Below are 27,638 nucleotides of genomic sequence, written 5' to 3' on the forward strand. Positions count from 1 at the left end.
TTATGAGCAGGAATCTACTTCTAAACTACTATAATGCCCTGTATTCTTCTGTGTTTTTGGTGTGTTTGGTGAGTCACAGAACTCCTAAAGGCCAGGCATGTGTACAACATGCCCTGAAGCCTCCCGTTGAGCCGTGTTCATAGTGAGGTGTGGACAGAATTTTTCTGGAGAAGGCTGGGTAGAAAAAAGAAAATTTTCCTTTTCATTGTGTGGATGTAACCTGAAGTTAACATCAATTAGTTTTTATAAGGCAATGAATTTGCATATTTTAATAAAAATTGACATCAACATGTTATGTTTATGTTTTTACAATGTAGGTCAAACATTGAACAGGCAGGCTGTCCTTTGATCTCCTTTGCTTCCTTTGATACCTTTGCTTCCTTTGATTTCTTTGGTCTCCTCAATGAGGTGGTTTTCCCATGCTAGATAATACCTCTGTCAATGTCACATGTGTTTGCAAGACCGAGTGAGCGACAGGAAGATATTTTGTCTGTGTTTCGCACGAGAAAAGTTCTCCCTCCCTGCTTCGATTGAACACAATAATTGACTCAACTATGAAAAGAGAAGTCAGCAGCATCGGAATCATGGCTCAAAGAGGTAACGTTGTGTCCAGGACTCTGTGATCTCAGTCTTAATAGAAAATGACTGTTTGGTGATCAGATGCTCAGTTTAATAACGATGAGAAACAAAAGGCTGCGGCCCATGAGAGAAGATCCATTTTAGTATTTAATCTTGGGCTTGATTAGAAGCATCACCATTTCCATTATTTAGGAGGAAATTATGGATTTAACAACACTTCTCATTTTTTCCTCTATTTATAGATTACCTTAGAGCTAAGATTTTATTTTAAATCTCATGTTTATATGCTCAATGTTTTTGTTAGTACAGCCCAATGTTGTAGTTCACGATTGTGACAACATGCTTAGGAATTCAGAACCATACTTCCACTTCAGGGAACGTGGAGGACGTTTATTTAACTAAACCTACAGAAAGGCTTATCCTTTGTGTAGTCCTTGTCATACCTCATTTTAGTTACATGTTATCTGTAGTACCAATGGAAAGACTCCGCTATGGCTCCATGAAAAGTTTCACTAACTTTTGGAATCCATTTCTTGCTCATTTTGAAAAAAAGATACAACAGCTGTTGACTGAGTTCCTGTTCCAATTTTGTATTAATTTATTTTTTTCTCTACCTCCCCATTATGGTTATACTTTATTGCATCTGAGCCTTGCATCTGCATATGAGCCTTGTTGTCTTGAAAAATTAAAACAAAATAGCGTTAGAATCTGTATATTTTGTTCTTGAGGGTGAATTTTTGTAACCTTTTTTTATCATATTCATCATGGTGATATTTAAATTCACACACAATTCCTTTTCACAGAGTATGATGGCGAAGCCATTCTGAAAAGGAAAGGCAGAGGCACCAGGCGTGACAGGGCCCGCAGAGACCGTGAGCAGGGGGCCCAGTCTACGACATTCCATGGTCCTGGTGGCAGGTCTCACAACGCCCAGCAGAGAGAGTAAGTGTTGGAAGATTCCCTCATGATTTCAATACAATACTCTACTTCCTGGTATGAGATGAAAAGCCTTCTTTAAAATATGTATAAGTATTAAAATAGAATCGGGTTTAACCTCTTGGCAGCTGGTGGTGCAGGAGGTGCAGTTGCTGGTTTTAATAGAATAAAGGAAAACATCACTGGCTGTTTAGTCATTCTTCTTGTAAAATAGAGTCCCTCGTCTCTAATGAAAGTGTGATTTGAAATGGGTTAGCTCTCTCATTTGTCACAATGCAGTTATTGTTCTTTAGGTTTCTTATAGAAATGGTGCATTTGAGTTACTGTAATTGCATTAGAGTTGAAAGGAAGCTTGAAGTCTAATTGAGGAAATCCATAAGTTGCTCACCTTGCATGTCAAGTGCTCTGAAGCAGCTGAAACTGTGACAACCGGTTCTCTACTTGACTTGTCGTCTTCGCGTATAGGTTTTAAAGTGAATTCTCTTTGTCTTCTGTAGCAACCCAATTTCAAGACCGGCACGGAAGGCCCGCTTTAACCGACGCCGAAAAGGCAAGGTGGGAGGAGGCAGAGATGGCAGAGGAGGCAGAGATGACAGACATGGCAGAGATGACAGAGGCAAAAGAGGAGACAGCAACCATCAACGTAATGAGGTGAGTTGATTAGAAGTATAAAACATTTCTCTTTTCAATATGATTATGTGATAGTTTTTTGGTACTTTACAATGCGTCACAAAATCCTGAAGCCGTAGTTTGGCCACGAGTTTTCTGAGTTTCCCTTTTTTTTTTTTTTTACATGATATTATTATTACCACAAATGCAATATTTAAAGTGCTGGAAACTTTTTAATTTGTTTTGAAAATGACCTCACGTAATAAAAAAACTTTTCTATAATCTTGTTTTTTTAAATGTACCTGTGATTAAGAAACTCGATATAAAAAAAATGTCTGCTGAACAAAGTGTACACAGTAAGACACAAATGCCCACAATGCATTTTTCTTATGTTGTTTCTCTGTGATCTTTGTTTTAAGGATGGTAATGACCTCCCTCCACCCAGCAACTTTGGACTGGAAGGTCCCACCACCATCCCAGAATGCAAGGTCAGTTGATTAATGTTTGGAAAAGCTCTTTCTCAGTGAAATCCATTTGCTATTTTTAACGTAGTCGTAGTAGGGTTTGTGCTTTAGAACTGACGCACTGTTTCCTCGAGCGTTTTTACACTTTAAGGTGTGTTGACTTCTTCCTGATTGGAGGAAGACGTTTGTTTTTCTTTCTAATACCTGACAAATCTTTCCACTGTGAACTTCCAGGGCAGCTACTTCTGCACCGATGAAATCAAGGACTTCGTCTACCGGTTCCTGAATCAGTAAGTTTCTGCCTCTTTAATGTAAAAAAGAGGGTTTTTTGTGAGTGTTTGCATCAATTTGATTGCACTTTAAAGTCTAGAAAAGCGCTACACACTAAATAGGAATCATAGGACTGAACACCAGTTACTCATAACTTTGTGATGTGTGTGTCACAGGTACTACACTATCTATGACTCGGGGGACCGGCAGCCTCTCCTGGATGCCTACCACGAAGGAGCATCTTTATCCTTCTCAACACCGTCCTCCAGCCAGAATCCGTCCAAGTGAGAACAAAAACCAATTAAAAGGAATTGGGGGATATATATATTTTTTTAGATTTTCCAGTATAGTATAGTATCGGTGTCCTCCATCGCTGCCAGCCTTTGTCTCATAGTGAGCATATCTGTCTCTATTCCCCCGGTGTTTAGGAGCAGCCTGGGAGAGTATCGCAGACACAGTCGGAACCTGAAGAGGCTGAAAAACCCAAGTGAGTTTTCCTTCATCGTGTGTTTCATAGTACGACCATTTTGTGTGAGACGATCTCTAATGTTTCCCTCTGTGAACCGCGCCTGCCTTTAGACATGCGCCACCGGCTGCTGAAACACACGCGGCTGAACGTGGTGGCCTTCCTCAGTGAGCTGCCAAAAACTCACCACGACGTTGCGTCTTTCACCGTCGACGTGAACATGTACACGGTGAGTCCCCCGGTTCATTCTGCAGAGGGGCACGTGTCCTTGTCACTCTTTGATTTTTTTTGTCCTTACCCTGCTTCCATGTTTTCTACCGACAGACCACTTTACTCTCGTTTACCGTGAGTGGAGTCTTCAAAGAAGGTGAGTCATTTTAACCTATTTATCAGGTGTCATGTTCATTCACTCCCTCTGGGTGTTTCAGTTGCTAAATTACTGGTCGCGTCTGTATTTCAGTTGATGGGAAATCTCGGGAGTCTACAAAGGCATTCTCTCGAGTTTTCGTCGCAGTCCCGGTAGGGAATTCTGGGTAAGTACAGAGCTCCCAGCTGCTTGCATTTTCCTCCTGTTGTCGTCCATCGATTTAACTAATTTTGTCTGTATCGGCTTTGAACAAGAAGCTCTTTGCTGCGAAAACACAGCGATGAGACTCTAATTTATTTGTTTTTCTTCATCAAACCAACCTTCAAATCCACCTAATTGTTCATCTTCTGTGTTCATCCTGACAGTTTGCGCATCGTCAATGACCAGCTTTCTGTGCAAGTGGCTACGACTCAGGATTTTGACCAAGCGGCTGTGGCTACGACTACGGAGTTCGACAAAGCGGCTGTGGCTACCACTGAGGAGATCGACCCAGCGGCTGTGGCTCCTGCCCCGACCCCGCCTTCCAGTTCCGTCCCCACCCTCAGTGCCCTGCAGCAGGAGATGCTCACGGCTTTCTCACAGCAGTCGGGCATGAATTTCGAATGGTCCCAAATGTAAGTCTCGTTTTTTCCACACTTGGCCTTGATGAGGCAAGATAAGTTCTGAATATCGCACCACTCGTTTCCTCTCGCAGGTGTCTTCAGGGAAACCAGTGGGACTTCTACAAGGCGGCACAGGACTTCACTGATTTGAAGGTGACTTTAATATCTCGATTGTTTTACCCTTAACCTTTGTGTAAAAACATTGTTGTAGCGCCAAAACTCTGAAACACTTTGTCGTTTCTTTACAGGCGGAGGGCAAAATCCCAGACGACGCTTTCATTAAGTGAAGCCTTAAATAATGCATTTGTGAAATAAAACTGGTGCATTTCTGATTTTGTTTTTTCATTTATTCTTTGCCTTTTTTGCTTAATTCGGGAAAGTTTTCAACAAGTTACATTAACTATTTTATGAACTGTATGTGAGCCGTTCGACCTGAGTACATACTGATACAGCCTTTAGTTTCCACTGTAGCCTCAGTTTTTGTTCATCTGTATAGAAACATGATGTGTATCTTTGATCATTAAATCAAATAGATTTCATGATTAAATCAATCAAATGATAATCAATCAGAATTCTTGAAAAAACACTACATCACTAATTGAGACATAAATATTCGCCTACACAGCAAAAAGCCCAGAGTTGAATTAACTCCCACAGTGTTCAGATTCAAATAAACCCACTTTTAGATGCAAACAGAGACGCAGAGTTTTTGCAGATCTCCACTGTGCCCGGAGTTTCAAGGAATCCTCATTTGTGGAGACTCAGAGCTGCTTTTATGTTTAAATGCAAGACCCAAATGTAGAGAAATATACTTTAAAAGAAAAGAAAAGAAATACTCGAGTACATGTAAACGTGGCCTGAGGCTGAAAGAGACAAACCCCAGGTCCAATACGTGCCGCTGTCACCAGGTGAAGACGATCACACATTCAGGCACAAGTGAAGCGCATCATGGAAATAAAGGAAACACCATGACAGTACCTCCCTCTCAACAGCCTGCTCCTGATGGCCCAGGTAGGTCTAGGTGGGGGGAGGAGGTCAGGAGGCCGGGCATGTGGAGCGTTTCCAGGGGGCCACGCAAGACGCTATCTGGTGTGGGACAGACTGACTGGAGCAGAACCCCTGTAAGGAGACAACAGCTGTAAGCAGCAAGGCCTTGGTTATCTTGGAGCAACAGAGAATCTTCTAAGTTCTCACTACAGCGTGACTGAGTCCATACGTTGGCCGGTTCGTTCTGTCATGGACGGCTGGATAAAGGATTCAGGAGGCCGAACACTGAGGTTGATTTATTTGAAGCATTGAGGAAAGAGGAGGTGGAGCAAGCAGCCCACAAAGATTGACATTACCGTCAAGACAAAGATCAAAACACCAACGATTGTAGACAGAATGACAGGAACAAAGAGAACACTTACTCTAATATGTGTGTGTGTAGGTTCATGCAAAAGAGTAAATTTGAGTCAGTGATTGTTTACACAAGTATCTTTACTTGTACTGTTCCAGCTTTGCTGGAAACCGCTCAGTTGTTTTTTTTTGCAGTCCACTCTGAACTGGTTTTACTCAGTTAAAGGAAGACACTTTACTCCGGGTGAAGTCAAACCACAGAGATCATTGTTGACACCTGTCTGAAACCGTCTGAGAGGAAAACAACCCACCAGGGTCGATGCCACGCTGTACAAGGGTGACTGACGAGGTGTCGCTTCCACGTCAGGGATTAGATTCTGTGTGTGGATGGCGTCTAAATAAAGCTTCATTATGTAACACGGTGGAGAAAATGTGTGTTTGTGATCATTAATGACTTTCTCATTCAAAGCAGGGGGGCGGGGGGGGGGGGGGGGGGGTGCTGCTGCATTGTTGATGCCGGAGCTGTCACAAGTGGTTACACGTTATTAAAGGGTAAACTACTCCGTCTTAGCCTCTTCTCATTAGTGTTGCCCCACAGCAGAGCTGTTACGCAACAAGCACATTTCCACACACCACGAGGGAGTAATGGAGTACTACGCTGCTCTCATTAAATAGTGTTTCAAGTACTTTCATAAATATCTCCCCCAGCAGGATCTACGAGGATGTAATAAATCCTTTTTGTACTTTGTTTATGTACTTATACTTTTAGTGGTATGAAGTTGTAATCATCTGTTTCAATTGTTTTAAGAAGAAGAATCACACTTTATTAATCCCCCTGTTATCCCTTTATCAATCACTACTTTGGTGACTTTTACCTTTACGAGTATCTTTCCAAGTATGGGATCTTCGACACCATGTAATCTACTTTACTACTTTTGAAATGCGATCTTGTATTTTCTGGTATAAGTCATTCTCAAGAGTAATTTCCAAGTGTGTGACTTTACTCATGCTCCAATATCTATTCTATGTTATCTTAAATCTCACTGAATCTACAGTTTTTTATATACTGTATTATCCAATACTATACGACTTCATTGTTTTAAAAAGTAGTGTTGTGTATTCACTTGCATCATGGTACATCTAGTATGTACATTTACTAATCTTTAAGTACAAGTTACAACATGAAATCCACTCTACTTCCTTATTGTTTGGATGATTATTAATCTGCATTTTTAGAGCCAATCAGACCATATTTAGACTTTTGTTTTTTAATGTGATTTTCTGAGAAAAAATTAGATTTTAAAACTGGAAATATGTCATACAGATGATTCAAAAATATACCTAATACTTTTTTCATTGACTTACAAACAGTATTTCTACTTGTAGTGAGTAAAGCAGTGCAACCGTAGTTTTATTTGAGTAAAAATGTTCACTGGTCCTTCTAAGTTTGCTCCTCACAACAAATTCTTATTGCAACCCTGGTAGTCTTGAAGCTTCACTGGTATTTCCAAAATCCGTAATCAGGATTGATGTTTTCATGAAATGTCTTTTATTGTACATTCCGCTAAAAAACACAGTGTGCAGCTCCAATTAGAGGTACCAATTAAAGATACACACATTTTAAAAATGTGAGAGGAGTGTGTGTCTGCAGGATGGGTACTAGTGCCTCACAGTGATTTGATTCCAGGTTTGTGCTTTAGACTTTTTCTGTTTAAAGTTGGAGAAAATCAGACGAACTGGAATAAATCAACACATGCACAGGAAGAACATGCAAAGTTAACCACTTCACCACTGCGCAGTGCTCATCCATCTTCTACATTTATAAAGTGATATGTCATCATACGTGGGCCGATTATAACAACAAGAGAGAGCTGCTCATAAACCCGCATTAAAAAGCCGATTGAATGCATGCAAGATGGAAAAATAAGTTTTAAAAATGGATTTCTAAAGAACAGAACTCAAAATGGATTACTTTCGTCATCGAGTGAAGAAAAAACATTTAGAAATAACATGAACTGGAAGGCTCAACATAATATCAAAAATCTACTGATTTGAAGACATAACTAACTGCAAAGTTATAAGTGAACTTCAGTAAGTGACTCTTACTGATCCTTCCTGGTCAAACTCAACCTCAGCGACACATCCGAGAAAAACATGTACAAATTTTCAAAACTTCATCCATAAGGACCAGCGGAGCTCTGCTACGATGCAAAACATGCGATTTTGGATTCAGTGGAGTGACTTTCAGTCAGATTTTAAAATGACAGTGAGTTTCATTCAGTCTGTTGGCCAGAACAATGTCAGATCCCACTGACATGATGCCAGGAATACTTGATATTTGATGTAGTTTTGTGTCCTTACATTGAGAAATGTCAAATATAAATACTACCTGGGATCATCTCAACATTCAGAATACATCTTACCATCTGTCGCAATCAGATTCAGTGGTTTGTTGCGCTTTATCAGCCAAATCTACTTGTCGAGAGGAAGGATACAAATATTTTAGAAAGGAAATGAGCCGCGGGTGACATCGGTTCGTCGTGCAGTTGTAGACGAGAGGAAGAGCGATTCAGAGAAAAACCAAATCCGCCCATGTGACTGCATCTGGTTTCCTTCTGTTTTATGCAGCGGAACACGATGTTCTCTCAACGAGTCTTCAAGCTGCAGTTAGGTAACACTTCTAGCAAAGTGAAATGTTATCAGGTCTTAAATAGTTTGTCTTTTTTTTTTAGAGAAGAATCACACATCAAACTGCATTATTATCTCACTTTATTTACAACTCAGCATATGCAAGTTTAAAAAAAAAGAAAGCATCGTTAATGGTCAGAAAAGTGCTCTCGTGTAGTGGAAGAAAGAGATGCACGGTAAAGTGCACATAGAGAAACATAGAAATCACATTCTGTACATGTCACACTGCAAACCAAACACAAAGTGGTAGCATAGTTCACTCTGTGTGTACATAGCTTTATGGTGATAGACTAAATATCTATCGTGTTAATTACTCGTACTCTTAATAGCACTACTGGGAACGTGCGACCGTGAAGATGGCACACTAGTGAAACAATAGAAAGATTTGGGAGGGTGGATGTGGCTCAGCTGGGAGAGTGGCTCGTCTTCCAATGTGGGCGTTGGCGGTTTGATCCCGATCTCACTCTGTACATGTGTGGAAGTGTCCTTGAGCTGCTAACGATGCATGAGCACCTCGCAGGGGAGAAAATGTGATCGAGGAGAAGTTGTAAAATGCGCGACATAAGTCCATCTTCCACTTATCTTCAAATCAGCCGCTCAATTTCCAAAAATGCGAGTGAGAAGATTGGGAGAGGAGGAACCTCTGAAGGCCGTGAAGAAGTGGAACTCAAAGGAAGCAAGCAGTTCCACTGGTGCCCTTTGAGTATTTCTGTCTTTGTCCAGCTCGGGTTCACACATACGACTCCTTGGCATAGGAGAACTCCTCGAACACCGGCTGGCTGCATCTCCGTGACACGGCCTCGTGGCGGCCACCGGAGGCGGTCTCAGACATGGCCCTCTGGCGGAAAGGCCGTCGCTCCGCCACGTTGGCTGAGCCGTGCACCACTGCACCAAAGTCCTGACTGTACCCTGACTGGAAGTCGTAGCTCACAGACGAGGGGCGGGACCTCCTCTCCAGCTCCACTGCGTCTTGTACCGTCATGGAGTGATACTGAGGGGGGAGACCGGTGTTCTGCGTGGCCTGCTCGTACGACGGGGGACTGCACGGCCGCCTGCTGTCCACGTGCTTGAACACCTCGATGGCCGACAGGGGGCGGGGCTTCTGCAGGTGCTCGGCCAGGGGGTCTGCCTCGCTCTGCGAGTCCTCCCTGAGGGTCTCGCAGGGGAAGGAGTTTTCTTTCTGGCAGTCTTTCTTCAGGCTGCTCCTGCCGAAGCCCCCTAAGCTCCGGGTCCTCATGAGGACTTTGGTGGCCACTCTCAGCGAATGTGAGCGCCGCTTCTCCTGCGGCCTGACGATGTCCTGCTGAGCCTGAGCCCCCGCTAAGGGCTGGGTGGCGGCGGCCTCTGCTCGTCTTGAGCACCCTGGTGACGCCGCTGGAGAGCTGGTGAAGACGGAGCCGTCTGATTGGTTGGAGGCGGCGCTCTCCAGGGAGGAGCAGGAGCAGTCTTTGCCCATGTAGGGCAGAGGGTCCATGTTGGAGCTGCTGCTCAGTTTGGGAAAAGACAGAACCGAGTCGGCGCCCCCGTGGCATCGGAGCAAGAAGGAGTCGTCGGAGATCTGCTTCTTCAGAGGCAGCCCGTCAAAGTCCCGCCTCCGCACGGAGCAGTCGTCGTGGCTCCGGGCGTGGCCGCGGAGGCTCTCCAGGTCGGCGGAGAGGAGGATGATGGGCTCGGAGCAGCGGCGGCTGAAGGCCGACGGCTTCGTGCTCGAGGCACCGTCCGACATCCACGAGGGGCTGAGAGAGCAAGACGAGGAAGACGATCCATACTCCACGTGTCTGTTCCCCGCTGCCTCGCCGTCTCCATCCGGGTCGGTGCTGTCGTACGCCGAGTCCTGATGCTGGGAGGACAGCGAGTCTGTGAACAGTAAGAAGAGCATTATTCCCTCTAGAGCTGCACGGCAAGAAGCAAACATGAGATACTGTTGAGTACTAAGATAATAACAACTCTGCAAATGATGTAGACGATATTAATGTCTTTGTTGACATCAGAGTCTTTTTTGTTAATCGCATAGCCGATATGATGAATGTAAGAAGGAGGACAATCTAAATATGGATGGATTTAGTAAGACACCAAAACACATGTATGTGTCATGATGTGAGTAGGGTGTATATTTACCATTATCAGTGTCCAGCAGATTGGGGATGTTTTCTCCGAGGAGTTCGTAATTCTCAATCAGGAACTGAGTTAATTCTGTGGCCTGCAGCAGAGAAAAAATGAATCATGATGAGTAAAATCATAAATGTCATAAAAAGTGATGCTAAAAGTGTAATTTAGATTCTGAGGAGCTTTAGTTCTTCTAGATCAGCTTTAATTCAAAGCAGGAAACATGTAAATGTCCAGCAGAAGCCTTTTCCAAGCATAATTATTTTCCTTTTCATGTTTCGGAAAAAGTCCTGATAAAAATAAATTAAGTGACTGCTGTTAGAGATTTGCAGATGATATAAAAGCTTAGAAGGTATTTCACAATGAAAGCATGTAACTAACTCTACATCCCACATTTACAACAACATGAAAAATCAAAAATCCAGATCAGTCCTGTTTTTGTTTTTCTTCTCATTTGCAGTGTAAACACAAACGCTTTGTGCTTCTGAAACCTTTTTGAGGTTTTGTGCACCCTATACCACAAAGCTTCAAAGCACTAAAAGTGAGAAAACTTAATCATAACCAGACTCTCTACCTTCTGCATTTTTCCCTGCTGCTCATCCAGCGGCGTGTCGTCCAGCCACAGCAGCGTGGGCCCGATGCACACGGCCAGGTTGTGGGCGTCCATCTTGTTGGTATCGGCGCTTTCGAGGACGTGATGGAGGACGCAGATTAGATGTTGAAGGAGGAGCTTGTTGGGATGCGGCAGATCATCCAACACCCTGGTTCATGGGCGGCGAAAAGAGGAAGGGGGGGGGGGGGGGTGGAATAGGAAGAACATTAACTTCGCGCCCTTTTTTTTTGTTAGCAGTTCAAAGTTTCTTCCTTTTTTCGAACAGACAACAGACTGAAAAAGGGGAAGTGGAATATATTTCAGAAAGAGGACCTTGGAAAAGATCTGCAAAACTCCACACCATAAAAACCCCATTCGACTTACAACCGCAAAACCATTCATGAAACTACCCAAATTTAACACTGTTTATTCTGTAAAATGTAAAATGCTAATGAATGGAGGACGTCATGTGTAAGTTATTTTGAGGTGTTCCTCCATTCTGTCCCTTCAAATCTTTAAACATGATTCTTATCTTCCAGTTCGAGGAGCTAAAAGTGAGACATAAATAAAAGAATAGCTGAATAGATTTTCAACTAAAAACACATTGTATATCATCCCGACACATCTGCTGCTTTTCACTGGAAGAGGTAAATTTCCAGAATTGTGTTGCGCCTCTCTGACCATGGATGACTCCAACTATAGAGAAGTTTCAGGTAAAGTTCATGTCTCATATGGTGAATGTAAATGAAATGCAGAAGTTAATGAGCTGTGTTTATAACAAAATTGCATGTCAGACATGATTTGCTGCCCCAGATAAATTGTATTTGGCATGAAGTGGGAAGAAAAGGCTCTTTTGGCCACAAAGATTGCAGACCTCTATACTAGACATGTACTTACTTGGTAATTTCCAGAGCTCTCTGCTGGGTGTCCCGGTTATCCAGGGCCATCATCCACTTATCATAAAGTTCAGACAGCAGCAGGCTGCCAGGGAGGTCCTTCAGGAAACTCTATAAACAGGAGGTGAAATGAGTTATTATCATCACTAAAGGGAAGATCAGGAACCATAAGTATACAAGTATTTTATTACTTCTTCAAAATTATGTCATGAATAATTAAAAGCTACATTAATTCCACCGCCCCTAAACTATGCATTGGTTAGTGAAGTAGTCCTCTTCGTATCATGAACCCATGGTGTCGTGTGGACTTATTGACCACGACTTTGAGTTGCGCTCATCTACAATGTGATTGGACACTGCTTGCAGCGGGTTGCAGAAAACGTACTTTGAGGAGCCCGACGAGCAGGACGACCGGCAGACCCTCCAGGTCCACCTCCACGCCGCTGTTCAGCCGCTCTCGGAGGTCCCTCATGTTCTTGCTGTTGCATGGCTTGCGAAACACCCCCTCTGTGGACGGGCCTCTCTTCCTGAGCAGCACCAGCAGCTCCTGGGGGCAGACGAGGAAGAAGAGGCGGGGGTGAATGGAGACTTAGCGGAAACAAAACCGAGAGGTGTGTTGTCAAAGTGTGTAGGTCACACACCAATGTGGTCTCTCACCACATTGCCCCCCGGCGGTAAAAAACACAACTCTTGTGTTAGTAAAAAAAAAAAAAAAAAAAGCTAGTTAGTCTTTATATGAAATCTGCAACAGTCAGAACCGTTACTACTTCATCACCATTATGCTCACAATATTGAGTAGTTAACATTTTTATCTTCCACTTTATTTATTTTAACTAGATACAAAGCGGGGTCCTTACACTCAAAATCTCAATGTTCCTCAGCATTAAAATGGAAAAACCAATGCAGGTAAAGGCCACGACCCCCACAGCTTTCCTGCTCTGTAACTCACCCGTCCCACCACTGATCTAAGGTTACACGTCTTAAACTGTTCAAATCTAACAAAGATATAAATGAGAATACAACTTCCAACACATCCACTTACTGTGACTGGTTTGGGCAGTGAGCAGTCATCCGGGCAGATCTTGCAGAGGGCCTGTCCAAACAGCTGAGTCCTGCTGTCTGTTTCAGTCCGACATGCTTTGCCGATGAAGCTGGGGCCTTTCCTGAGCCTCTTCACCAGGTTCCACTTGGTTTCTGTTGGCAGTAGAAGAAGTTTCTCCATTAACTTTCCCGATGTGGACAATGCAAAAAAAAACAAAAAAAAACTAATGCAACAAGATATGAATTCCACTGAGCTCTTATCAGTGGTTTAATTTCCTATTTGCTTTATCAGTTGTTATTGTCTTTGGTCTCATCCCCGCTCATGGCACACTTCATCAGGGCACACCCACCGGCAGTAACTGCCACCACGAGACATCTGCACCAGCAGAGACTTTTCAAACTTACCAACGGACTGTGTCAGCTTCTCCTCTTGATTATTCAATAGCTTCGCCACGACCGGGATCTTTGCATCGCCCTGGCAACAAAATAATGAAAAAAAAAGTCTTATGGTGATGACAATGCAAGAGGAACATGGTTATGTAAGCCAGAGCAGAAAAGGGAGGAGCTGGTTCTTTTTTTATTTTTTTTTATTTTCATTGCCACACACCCTCACTGCTCATGCCTTCAAACATGTGACAGAGTGAAATTAACAACCTCTCAAAAGACTAAAATATGAGCTGATGATTCATCCAATGCATCATTATCTAGTATTTAAGGAAATTCCTGCGGCTCCTGAGTAATGTAGCCTCGTTTAAGCCTCGCAGACAGATGGAGGTGTGTTTTCATGGCAGTGTTTTCGCTTGAGTTGATTCGATCAGAAAAGCAAGTGAAATGTTGTTTCTTTACTTACATCAAGTGGAAACTCAATCAATTGTTCCATACCACCTCCAGTCAGGGTTTTAGTCTGCAGCACGGCGAGGAAACAAAAGAACAGAAAATGTTTACAATTTATTCTCGATGATCTCATCGATTTCCAGTTAGCGTGGATGAGCGAGCAGACTTACAGCGATGCTGCCGCTCAACACCTTCATGAGGACGTCTGGAGGAGAAGAAGCACAGCCAGCCCTTGCTCTCGCCTCTTTAATGTTTCTGTGATGAGAACAAAATGCAATTGAAAATCTTCAAACTTTCATATTTGACTTGACAAAATGGACTGTGTAGTCATTGGGTTGTTAAAAAAAAAAAAAAAAAAAAAAAAACATGACTATGTCCCACTTGTGGTCGGTGTTATTGGTCAGTCTTCCTTTTAATTGAACTTCCATGTTCTTCACAGGAAAACTGACATTAAATCCCCTCTCAAACCGTAATCCTGTTAACCCACTGTGATTATTCCAACTCTGCTTCATTCGCTAACATTTTAAACGTTTAACCTCTGGCCTCTCGGTTACAATCCCTCATTGTTTAAAGACACTCTCTTCATAGTCAAACACACCTTTTCCTCAATGTAGTTTGTTGAACCAACATTCGTAGCATAATCTGAGCCCATAGAGTCTGAATATGATCTCTTGTGCCCTCGGCCCTCACGCCGCCTTGAGCACTGCTCAAGAGGTCAAGCAGAAATTACAAATCCAATGAAAATAAGTTTGTGTTATACTTGCAATACAAGGCAGCACCATTATTTTTACAATGTGCAAAGCGCATATTTGTTGGCATATTTTTAACCATCTTCACTGAATTGAAAGATTGTCATTAACAGAAGAAACAAAAAGAAATGAAAGAATTCGACTGATGCAATGCAGGGAGGTTGCTCATTAAAACCATGTAACACTGTCTTTAAGTAGAGTTCAACTCAATTGAGGCAGAAGTCCCATGGCTCAGCCCCGATCTCGCGGAGACTCTTCAAATCGTTGATAACTCAAGTAGAAATAGCGTGTCTTTATAAACCGTGCGTTTGTCCTTACCTGTGAAGAGTATCTAACCAGCGTTCTTTCACCTCAGGCGAGCTGTGGGCGAAATAACAGCATGGTGTGAGCTACTGATCCACAGAGAGACGGGGCCGACGGCAGAGGGAGGACTAAAGCGGAGCGTGCACCCACAGGCGCTTTTAATAACTCCGTTGGAAACAGCGTGTCAGTCACGGGAACAGGAAGCAGCGTCACGGCGGGCCCCCGGTACAGACACCTTCCACTTCCTCCTCGGCTACGTCTGCTGCGGCGTGCCGTCCACCAGTGGAAACAGCACTCGGTCACATACACACACCTACGTAGATACCTGCACGGTGTGATGATGACCTGATTTCGGATTTTACAAGGAGCTTTTCAGCAGCGGAACTCGTGTGACCAAAGCAAATTGTGTCCCTAAGTCATTGCAGGAGTGCCAACGCGAGTCAAACCCCGCCAGGGTACTCATCTGCTTCTTGAAAGACTTTAACTCATTGTTTGACTGTGATTCGTTTAAACGTGGGAGTTGTTGAACATCACAAATGACTGCCACATGCGAAGCCTTTTCTCAGACGATGACCTTTGATCGGGAATCGGAGCAGATGCCACATCGCCACAATGACATTTTTTTTTTTTCTTCACTCAGCCTCGCCGATGAACACGAGGGTTTCATCTTTACAGTAAAGACCAAGCTTACAGTCAGCTGATGTCGATCACCTCCCATGAAGCTTCAAACTTCCCATCTTGTCTTGTGATTCGGCCCCAATGACTTTCTCTTTGCTACTTCTCCATTTTCACGAAGGCAACAAGTCATATGATGGTTTTACTACACGTCGACCTACATATTCCACTGACAGCCACAGACACGATGACGGGCAAAATCACGTGTGTGACTTTGTTTTTCTGTTAAAATCAACTTCAGCCGCCTGGACATATTTTGATGATTATGGCTCTAGAAATGTCCCAGACAATGTACAATTAGTGTGTGTTATTGCCTCCTCTTTTTTTTTTTTTTTAAATGAAGTCAACTTTCAATATGTGGCAGTGTTTCAATATCGCAGTTTTTCTCAAATAATCTAGACTTTATCAACACACTCTTACTCTAACTATGATTCAGCTTGTTATAATAAAAAAAAAAAGAAAACTGCAAAAAAGCACAAGCCCCACATTGGGATTAATATGAATTCAGTGATAATTGACTGAATGAAGTTTGTAATCAGTATTGTACAATATCATTGACCTTGCTTCAGATGTGATGCTTGCCAAAACCACAGCTGATAATGGTATCATTTTTTATTAATACAAACCTTAAATAGTTGACATTTATTTATTTATTTAATTCAATTTCAAACATAAGAAGTAAAAGGAAAATAACAGATGCATTGCAGTAGAAAAGCTACTGTTTTTGTGCGTTGAGATTTGTTCCTCCCAATAACAGTGCTCTTTCCTTTGTCACCTACTGGGCTATAAGAGAGAGAGAAAACACTGAGAGAACCCAACCCGTCTGTTCAGTTGAGGATATTCACCAACCAATGCAGTCAGAGCCTCAGCAACAATCCAAATGGGTAAAATCACAATGCCATGTGGAAACAAATGGCCAAGGCCATAAAACATGTGGCACGCAGAGGAACATTGTCGCACCGTGGAAGTCACTCCAATGGCTGCTACGAACACAAAACTTTATTTCTATTCTTCCCAGCAACTTTTGAATGGAGTCACGACAAGACAGGAATGAAAGGACCATTAAATGAAGAGCCCTGACATTTATGCACTTTACTTGTGCGCTCAAAGAAAGAAAACAGCAAACCTGATCCTGTCTGAATGACTAAACTCAGTGCCGGTGTCTCTAAAGGTTACTAATTAAAAATGAAAGGTGTTGAAAGGACACTGTGATGGACTGGCGACCTGTCCAGGGTAGCGTACTGGCTCCAGCTCACTGTGACCCTGAGGTGGAAAAAGTGGTATAAAAAGATGGATAGATAGATGGAGAGGGATAGTACTGAAATGTTCTATTCAAAATATGAATGAAATCAGTTCAGATGCATTTAATTTAATTTTATGATGTATTTGCACTTTCTTTCTCTGGTAATTGGTCACGTTCATTAACTGGTTATATTTGTATTTAAGCTTCACAGCTCTGGAAGAAAGAAAACTCTGCTGCAGGAAATCCCCGGTTACTTTAGAGACACGAATACTTCTAGTCAAAAGCAGAATAAAAGGATGTAAAGGTGGGAAAAAGAGGTTAAACATGAAGAAGGCCAATATCCACCGTTTTCCTTATGCACACTCGGATATCTGGATTTTTGCTTATGAATCTGTTTCCTTACCGGAAACACACCAGACAGAACGTGAGGGCCCAGGCCAGGACCAGGGTCAACCTGAGGTCCACGTCCTCCATCGTGCCCTCCTCGTCCTCGAAGCCGTGAAGCCAGACGTCCTCCAGGCTCACTCTGTGCTTCAGGCGGTAGCTGGCAGCTGACCTGCAGAAAGGAAAACTTATTTCTTCAGTGGTATTTTCGAGCTGACCCTCCAAGTTTCAGTTCCACACAGTTCCAACTCAACAATGGTGATTGAAAAAAAAAAAAAGAGTTTGAGGTTGTTTCCTGAACCACAATGTTGAAATGAAAAGCACAAGTCGGAGCTGCTTTTGAAATGTACACATGACAGGACATGAAAAGAAATGACTTATTCTTTCTTACAGACGAGTGGAAAATTGATTTTCATACATGAAAACATGGAGTGCAACAACGTGCCGGCACAAAGTGACGAGAAATGAGAGAGTCGAGGATAAAGGGACAGCGAGCAGATGTCAACATCACAGTAATTGGTGAACGGTGAGACGCTGAGGCTGTTTGAATGTTTTTTGTTTTTTTTCTTGCATGGTGTTTTGTTTTTATTACAAAGAGAAATAGAATTTTTTTTAATCAAAAGTACATTTTGGGTTTGTTTCTAATGTGGCTTTTTCATTCAGCCAAAGTATTTGTAGACTTTAAGAGGAATACAGAAATGTGGGATAAATTATCAATAACTATTAATATAATTTAAAACATTTAGTCTGTTGTCTTTCATTTATGAAATGTGTTTTGTTGTGTTCATTCAAAATACTGCAATATTAGGTAAACATGATTTTGCCTTATAAACAAACACTTACATGATGTTTTTGTTTTTGTACTTTGAGAGTTAGTAATTAGTCATTGTGAATACTCATAATTAATTAAACTTATATTTGATACTCTAAATTCTATTATTTTAAAGTAATTCAGTCTTTTCAGTCAGTTCAGTCTTTTTTTTTTTTTTACAATACAATTGTGAATTTCTCTTGGAGATCATTAAAGTATTTATCTATCTATCTATCTATCTATATGTACTGTATATCACAGGTGTTGATATTGCTATAATAATAAATTTGTGACATACTATACAGCTCTACAAAATGTGTAAACATGTAATGCAGATGAGTCAAAAGCTCTGAAATAAATTGTGAAGCTGTACCTGGAGAGGCAATCAGTAAGTAATAACTACAGAATTATTGATGCTTTTATTGATTCAGTGCTTTAAGTATGGTGACCTTAAAAATCCAGTGAAGCACTTTTTCTTTCCAGCTCGGTTTGATTACAAGAATTCTAAGAAGTGGAATTGGCTGAAAGTAAAAGAGTCTGAATGAAACGTCTCCCTAAGTGCTTTAAAAATAGACTTCAGACTGTTGACGTTGCCGTGTTTACAGAGAGACTTCACCTCCCCACTACGCCGCCGTACAGGTAGACCGTGTTTGCTGATTGGATCCCGGAGCATTAGAGGAGAAAAAGAGAGGCGAGGCGAGCAAAAGGTATAACAACAGATGGACTGAGCTCGGGGAGGCAGGAGGTGTTATACACAGTGTGTGCTGTAGAAATACAAGTAGAGAAGTGATAAGTTACAGAAAATCTATGGGAAAGGAGCAAAGGCAGCCATCTATTGAACACGTGCATTGTGCATTATATTTCAGCAGATTACAGCCAGTAGCGCTTGTGTTAAATCAATTTTGTAAGATTTAAGGTGGGGATACTGTGTGAAATGAAAACTATAGCATATTGCCGTTGTTAGGATTGGAAGTTTTGGATGCTGTGGTGGTGTTTTGCACGTGTACCGTATGTCGAGGAATATAAGACGCACATGAACGTACGTCACATCTGTCAAAAAGGAAATGAAAAGAAACTGACTTGACCAGATAAACAAAAAAAAAAAAAAAAAAAAAAACCTGTGGATGACATCAGCAGATGCAGAGACCTATTCAAAAATCATCAGATTAAACAACAAAAAAAGCTTTCAAAATGTAATTTTCTTTCTAACACTGAACATCATCATTTTACTCCAGGAGCCATATACAAGCCAACTAATGAGGTGGATCTTTTAAACAATAGATTTGATGTTTGTTTCAGAGAAGAGCTCCTGGAATCACCACAAACTCCCATATGGACTTTTGAGCTGCTCTAAACTTCGAAACTCTTCTGCTTAATTTGCCATGTCACATATACTTTGGATATTTGTAATTCCCAACTCGGGTTAAACTTGTAACGTGAGTGTGTAAACAACCTAAACCGAAACAGGGTTTCTACAGTATTTGGGACTTTTTATTAGTGGATGTAACAACAGTCAGCGGGAACCACCCAGCTCTCGCCGTCTGTTATTTTCGAGTCAAGGTAGGCCACAACACGTTTGGAGATTCCCCAACTGTCCCTGTGCTCTCCACTGGTACACGTTCACTCTGCACTTCCTCTTTCACTCTCCACGTCCAGCTGCACGTAAATCTTCAACTGAAAGCTGCTGAAATAGCACCACGGGATTAGAACTGTATCCTTTATTATTTTAGACGAAGGGTATTTTTCCTCATCTGCACACTGATTTGATTGTCAAACAATTATCACAGCATCTATAAATACTGGAGTGTGTGAATATCTCACTTGAGCTTGGCGAAGACGATGACGTCTCTGAAGAGGAAGAGGTGTCTCTCGCGGGTCTTGGCGCCCTCGGTGACCTGCACGCACTCGTCCAGCAGCAGCTCCCCATTCTCGCCGCTGAGGCCGAGGACGAACGGGCTCTGCTCCACAGACACCCAGCAGGGGGCCTCCTCCCTGAGAACGGAGAAAGAACACCCACCGCCAGAACAGTCACATTATTATTTTAGCAATCAACGCATTTTCTCAAATAGCTTAGCTAAATAATATTAATACTTAAAGGGACAACACTTTCCTCTGTCTACATGGAAACGGAGTTGGCGCATTCTCAAATAATTGAATTTCCCCCCTCATTTCCGCTGGGACGGTGTTGGAACATTTTCGAAAAGTTCTACTTCGGGAGGCGTTTTCAAAAAGTTGCGTTTACACTGACTCCAGGACCGTTGTGGTGTAAACGGTCACCCGTGATGCCACAAAAGTTTTCCGGAAAAACAATTATCAGCTAAAATGGCTAAAAGTGATTAAAAAAAGGATAAAATACCAAAAACTCCATCCACCAAAGGAAAATTATTATTAAAACTGAAAACATCTTCCTAAAACAGCTACAATAACTAAAATTACATTTACTAAAACCTGACATTAAAAAGGATTACAAACAGTAAAAACCAGGACTGGTAAAAACGGCTCAAATAATAACATTTAAGAAAACCTTTCATACCTGGTGGAAAAATGGCAAAACTCAGAAGCACAAAAACCAAGAAAAAAGAAAGAAATTGAAGTGTTTTAACATCAATTATTTAACACCAACTTGATTCAAACCGTTTTAATAATGAGGTGAACTCACTGGTGGCAGTTTTTTGTGTCTTCCAACTCCTTTCGTATTGTAAAACAAACAAACTCGCTTGAATCAGTGTCTCCAAACACTGCGATGGTCCATCAATAACGGAGCCGAGCTTTAATTAGAATACAAATGTCAGATCTGTGTGTGAGTACATCTCCCACCTCGCCAGATCAATATCACATCAATGATATGATCTAATTTTATCACACAGGAATAAACTAGCATTAGCTCACCAAATGAACTTTGAGTATTTATTCCGCTCAGAGAACAAAGGCGTCGTGTTTGTGGCATCTGTATCCTCTGAGAGCAAATCGGATTTTGGCCCAAAACAAACAAGTACAAAAAAAAAAAAAAGTCAGTGGCTTTGGTCGTCTTTACTTTATTATTAGACAGATTTCTTTTCATTTCAGATGACATTTATGAAAACTGTAAGTGTTTAGTTTTCTTAATAGTAAGGAGTCTGGTTGTAACGCTGATGTTCTATTGTGGATCAAACTTGTCAAGTCAAGGTGCAGAGCAGAGAAGTAAGAGTTGTTTGTTGTCAGTCATTGTGAAACCGGTGCTGGTGATGTTGCTGCCCACTGATCCTGACCTAAGGGCAGAAATTCAAATTGCCCCAGCCGGGGTACTTTCCCCGTTACACCCCTTGTGGTCTGCTGAAGGTGACACATAAAATACCGGCACTGGAGGAACCTTTTTGTACACTCTATAAACAAAACAAGCTAAAAAATCAAAAACAAAAAAGGAAGTAGACCTCAACCCATTGTGAGTATAAAGTCAGCCATTACTATTCAATCAGAAGATCATATGTAATACATTTCTTTCAATAACATCTTCAAGGCAAAGCGATGACAGAAATGTACAATGACAGTTTAACTTAGCAGTTGGTAAACTCAGGATCACATGTCACAGAAAAACACTAAAATATATGAAACATTGAATTTCCCTCAAGCATATTAGAGACCATTTAAAATTAAAAGCTTTACACTTAGCCGTTGGACAGCCTCTCTATTTAAGGTGGGCTGTTCTGCGTCAGCGGCATTCCCACTGTAGTGAAACCAACACCCACAGGCCGCCTGCCCACGTGTCACGGAAATGTGTGATGCGAGTGTGTTTGCTCTGGAGGACTCGCCCACCATCTGCTCCGGTGGTCTCAATACCGACTGTGTTTTTTTTTTTGAGAACTGGAAAAGGTTAAATGACAGACAAATGAGAGGAGGTGATTCTGAGCCCACGCAGCTGATCAGATCACACACTGAACACCCTGGAGGTGTTTCCTGATCACATCAAAGAAGAAAAAGTTTGACAGTTGATAACGTTTTTTTTGTAAAATTATAGCATTTACTATCTTCGATCGCCTGTTTTGTCGTCATGTAAGACAATAGTGAGTTTTCTGGCTGCTCTTCTACATCAAGAGCTCGACTGTGATCCAAGAGATGTAATGACCCTGAACTTTTTTTTTTTTTTTTTTACAGGGTTCATGTTCATGTCAGTCCTCCAACAGTGTCTTCAATATTCATGAGTGAATGATTCCACCCATACTGCCGACAATAAGTGAAAGTCAGCAATAGAGATTATCAAGGATCATATTTACTTCCCCAGGTTGCAAAAGGACATTTTTGTTCAAATAAACTATGAAGTTGTTTCATTATTGCAAACATTTTCTCTAAAGTTTCTCTAAAACGAGGCTTCTTGAGTTTATCCTTGAGTAACATAGTATAGGGTGTATCATACATCATATTGTCAAAGTTAAGTCCAAACTGAGGAAACTGCTGATTATGAGATTTAAAAACAACACATTGTATTTGTGGGGTCTCTCAGTGTTTGTGGCGCTAGTTTCAACACTCTGCTGTGTAAATCCCCTTGGGGACATCTGTGCTTGTGGGCAGCAAGGTGACAGTGAGGTGGCGTCCTGATCTGACATACTTCAATATGTAGACCGATACGATTTTTTTTGTTTCTGTCTGTGAGAAGAAGAAAAAACAATCTTTTTTTTTTTTTTTTTTTCTTAACTCCCATGTGCTGCCACATATGATTCTGACTGTCACTGGGCTCATAATTGAATTTTTGCTGCTACAAATCTCCGTGCGCACTTTCTCCATCACAAACGTCACCAAGACGTGTAGATAATGTTTGGCTACCTAACATGTGGCAGTGGGTCAAAACTTACTGGTGAGAGTTCAATCTGAACTTCAAAAGGTTAAAAAAAAAAAAAAAATGAGTGCAAAGCAGCTGCTGTTCCTCATTTTTCCACTAGGTGTCACACTGTTGCGATAAGACCATAATGTATACGGTTCCCGCAGCTATTTTTCGGTTGTGTTTTACTCCTGAAACACTGGGTTGTTAATCGTCGGTGACAAAACCGTCCGACAGATTAATAAAATGCTTGAGACGATGCGCTCACCGTATAGGAGTCCACGACATCCCCAGCGCCTTCCCGAAGACGAGCGAAGGAGCCGAGCGTCTTCTGTGGGCCAGGTGTCTGAGATGCTGCAACGGAAAGCAGAAGCATCCTGGATACTGTGCTGCAGCAACAATGTTGTTCACCACGTGTGTTTTGTCCCTCTTGTTCAGACATACAAAGGCTCTTTCACGAGCTGATAGTCTGACTGGAGAATTGCCGAGCAGCAGGGACTGCATTTAGAGGAAAGACTGTGAAATTACTGTGAAATCACTGCAGTTATCACAGCGTATTTACTGTCGACAGTGTCAAAAGAAAATCCGATTTTCTTTTTTTATTAATTATGCTGTGTGTGTATTAATTAATAGCTCTTTTCATTCACATTTAGAATTCTGCCATTCATTAATCTCCATTACATGTTTTAAATTATGTGCTTTAATGAAAACATTAACAGGTTTAGTCGTTATTTATTCCTGTGAGGAAAAGGCTTTAATCTCCTTTTCATTAGTCTACAAATATTTAAATTTCTTAAGAAGGCAGAACACAACCAATCTACAATCATATTTATTTAAAAAAAAAAGCCATTTTAATGATTGAAATAATGATTATGACCATTGTAATATAATATTTGATTCCATTTTGAATGTTGAATTGTTTTTGTTATTTCAGGATTTTCATTGGATATTAAACTCACAATAAAATCAGTTGTATGTACGTATTATTCAAATTATTTATCACATTGTCTTTCATTTTAATCTGATTTCGACTCACAAATTGAAAGGAAACGGTCCTGCTGGAAAAAAAGACGCCCCCCCCCCCCCAAACCTCGTCTAGCCCCACACGTTGAAGACCACCTGTTTGTTCCATTTGTTAATCATTCCCAGCGGGAACAAGCTCCCATTCACACATCCACATTTGTTTGTTTGCGCGACTGAAAACAAACAGGCCGTCCATCTTGTTGCTCTTGTCCTCTAATTGCTGGACGCATTGAACAAAAAAAAAAAAAAGTGGGTTAAGTGGAGTTCAAGATGAGAGGGAAAAGAAATTGGGGACAAAACAAACAAAGGGGACAAAGCATGCGTCTCTCTCGGACACAAAGGACCACAACACATCAGGACTTCACTCTCAGGTATTGATTGTTCCAGAGGATTTACTCTGCTGTTAAACTCTTTCTCCTCTATTCTTTGGCCTTACAGATGAATTTATCTTTGACGTCTGGCAGTTTTTTCTCCCCCCCCCCCCCCACCCAAGTTTGACCCTTTTCCCTTTTTTATTAGAAATCCATAAATCGTGGCGAAAATATGAACAACTCTTTGATGTCAAAGCAATCCACAAGTCACCAATGCCTTGACCTTCCTCATATTGAAGCCAGAGCCATTGTGATGCTTTCAGTTGTGAGGGACGCATCACTCATGTTGCATGTTGTAGTATTGGAAAGTTGAAGCGAAAGACACGTGGCTTCGATTTTAGCACTTTAGTTTAGTAGTTCCTTTTCTTTGGCAATTTGTCATTTGCCATTTGAAATCATGTTTATTTCTCTTTCAAAGTGTGGTGCCGAACGTAAAACGTTGGTACCAATGAAACAAAACAACACCTTTTCTCAGGGGTTTCTTTGCTGAGCTTCCGATACAGAAGAACTGACTTGGAGGAGTGGATAAAGTGCGTGAGAAAGTTGGGGAATAACATGAAGAGACTTTCGTGAACATCTCTGGTTGTTCCACATACTACAGAGGCTTCGGTTTGTTAAATCAATGTATTGTTTCTTTAGATGTCTTTCCTCCCATCAACAAAACAAAACCAAATAAAAGTCAACAGCAACCAAAAGCTGCTTTGGCATCGGAAAGGATTTTGTCACGTTAATGATCAAAAAATTATTTTAAAAATCATATTGAATTTCAAAGTGCGATAAAGTTGCTGTGAAAACAACCGAACAATAGATAAACACCAGACTATTGGTGAATCAATTTTATTGGTATATAGAAGGCGACTCGTAACACAGGTGATAATAATACGTTAACAATTTTTAATTTTTTTAGTTTTAGAGGTTTGGAACTTGTTTGTTTATATGACGCTAAAAAAAAAAAAAAAAGGTTTTCCATGTGCCTGTATTTACACGATGCACAAACCTCTTCATATAAAACTGGTATACTACTGGTTTGCACTCATTGGAAGTGACACATGTTGGATACGTCAGTGCTGTTTGAGCTCCTCATCACAGTTCAGTGATAATAAGGCGATTTCATCACACGATAAATGACCCCTTCACCTTCTTTATGTAACAGAGAAAACAGAGGATCCTATCAGTACGCTCCTCCAGGTGTCAGACCCCTGAGCCTGGAACAGAGTCGACACTCAGCGGTCGTCACAGACAGGATCTTTTCCACCTCTTGCCGCTGTTGGATCGATACTCACAGGACGCAGTGAAGCCGCAGCATCGTCGTAGCTTCCTCTCCTCATCACTGCTCCCCTGCTGTCCGGAGCGTCCATGCCGGAGCCTCCGAGCGAGCCCTCGGCCCCCTGCTGCCCCGGCCTCATCCGATGTGTGCAGGCGGGGTTGGAAAGCCGTGCTGTGGGGCTGAGCTGGGAGAGCGGCTGCAGAATGACAACAACTTCGTCTAACTGCTGCTAATGAGGGTCGCTACAATGGAGGCCTGGCCGCCACACAATGCCACCACGACCAGCCGCCCCGTTCCAGAGTCCTCCTCCCCTCCGCCCCGCCGTCACAGCCTGTCCTGTTACGCTCCAGTGGGGCATCGCTCTCCTATAATGAGATCGCCGTGCATCCCGCCAGGGCCGGCCGCCACGTCCCCATTTCCAGGCTTAACGAGGGCGAGATGCCGTGACAAACTGGGGCTCACCGACCGGCCCCCTCCGCACTTCTGCGGACGGGAGATTCATACTGAGAAATAGTTTTACAAGAAAAACCTTCCTATTCGGCATTTCTTGTTGTTGCTCTACTTGAGGAATGAACACACGTTCCTCTATGCACACGTGGAAAGAGTCAAACACTCCAATCCGTGCACCCACCATTGTTAATGCTCATAGCTTATATCGAGAAAAAAAAAATCTCGACTTTGATTTTCGAAGTGCATGAAGGTTTGTTGTTTTTTTTCTTCAGTGGCCCTGAAACTCTTCCGTAGCTCACACACACTACAAGAGAGCGAGAAATCAAGAAATCTTCTCCTTTATTGAAGGTTATCTGTAGAAAATGATGCGAATACAGTTCAGGTTGCATTGTTGGCATAAAGAAGATAAATCTTCGATCTTTTGAATTTAACACCACTCCAAGTCCTCCAGTAAAGCATATATTCACAAAACCATCATCTGGATCATATGTGATCACATTTCTTTAACACAGCAGATACTGTGACGGTGAAATACAATGAAGAAAGACGGTTTAAAGGAGCTTGAAGATTGACATTGTACGGATGAATGTGAAACTTTTGATAAAAAAAAATTAAAAAATAAAAAAATTGGTAAAAACTTATTTCAAGACCTTTCCTTTTTTTTTTTTTTCTCTGTAAAGCACTGTGAATTGCCCTGGATTTGAATGGTGCTCTCTACATACATTCGCCTTGCCTAAAACTCAAACCATAATGGCTCCGGCAAACAAAAAACCAACTTATCCTCCATCTAACTGAGAAAGACGTACAATACGACTGAGACGGAAAGAGTGGACCCATTCACACCCAACGGCTCAAAGACATCATGTCCTGTCTGACACTGTAAAATCCATTCCTCCTTCCGCAAATCGTACATTTATTATATTTCCATTTCTGTCCTCCATTTCTACCATTAGCACTCTATTTCAAAGCACAATGACAATCTTCATACAGTATCATTGAGTGGCAGCGATAACCATCATTTGAATGGCTGTCCTCGTCATCCCCCCCCCCCCAATCCATTTGTGCTAAAGGAAGTCCTCTCGAGTTTTATTTCATTAATTGTCGAGACATGGAGGATATCAATCAATGTGACATGAGGATAGATGAACTTGAGCACAAATGTTCGGTCCTCTTTCCGCCTCTGTGTTTGAGTCCCACTGAAACTCCCGACGAAGCTTCTGTTCGGGAAAATGTAATTAAGCCTTTGGTTGAACGGGGGGGGGGGGGGACACTGTGCTGCTTTGTGGCTCCGTCCATCAATGCGGCCTATTGTGGGAATCTTACGTAATCAGCGGCAGACACACAAAAGCCTCGGTAAACATCTCACTGCTCATCTTTAAAGACCTTTCATGCCCAAAAGTCTGACGACGGTAAACATACTGTACCTGGCAGTTCACTTTGGCGCATCGCCTGCTTGAAGTTGAAATGTCACTCTCTTTGTCATGTTATCGACTTATCGATTCAGGGTGTTACTGCCATGGTGGGGGGATTTCTGCACGTGACTTCATTGCCAGAGAGGCTGTGAGAGCTAAGCCTGGGAAATACGACAGACGCGTACATGCATGTCGGATGAAATCCTAATAAGGCGGACTGATCACGTCTGGCATTTACGCTGCACGGCTCCAGAATTACCTGCTGCTTGCATCAATAATATCATTCTTTCCTGCTATAGTACCAGAGAAGCAAACAGTGAAAACAACTCTGACACATAATAATCCGAACCAGGTAAATTGTTGTTCTTCA

At 41.9% G+C, this 27,638-nt stretch overlaps 1 protein-coding gene across 1 annotated transcript; it reads right to left on the reverse strand.

Annotated features, from left to right (window-relative positions):
• Positions 1 to 8,458: 8,458 nt before the first annotated feature.
• On the reverse strand, positions 8,459 to 25,497 carry tagapb (T cell activation RhoGTPase activating protein b; the record flags this gene model as incomplete). The annotated part of the gene is made up of 14 exons (XM_080514528.1): positions 8,459 to 10,176; positions 10,438 to 10,519; positions 11,000 to 11,186; positions 11,915 to 12,024; positions 12,299 to 12,460; positions 12,956 to 13,107; positions 13,360 to 13,429; positions 13,805 to 13,858; positions 13,959 to 14,043; positions 14,856 to 14,897; positions 17,162 to 17,314; positions 19,775 to 19,945; positions 23,014 to 23,099; positions 25,423 to 25,497. The coding sequence occupies 14 exons, from the start codon at positions 25,495 to 25,497 to the stop codon at positions 9,050 to 9,052; spliced, it is 2,556 nt and encodes an 851-aa protein (XP_080370654.1). The 3' UTR covers positions 8,459 to 9,049.
• Positions 25,498 to 27,638: the final 2,141 nt, after the last annotated feature.

Source organism: Blennius ocellaris (assembly GCF_963422515.1).
Source record: "Blennius ocellaris genome assembly, chromosome: 18".
In the NCBI taxonomy this organism is placed as follows: Eukaryota; Metazoa; Chordata; class Actinopteri; order Blenniiformes; family Blenniidae; genus Blennius; species Blennius ocellaris.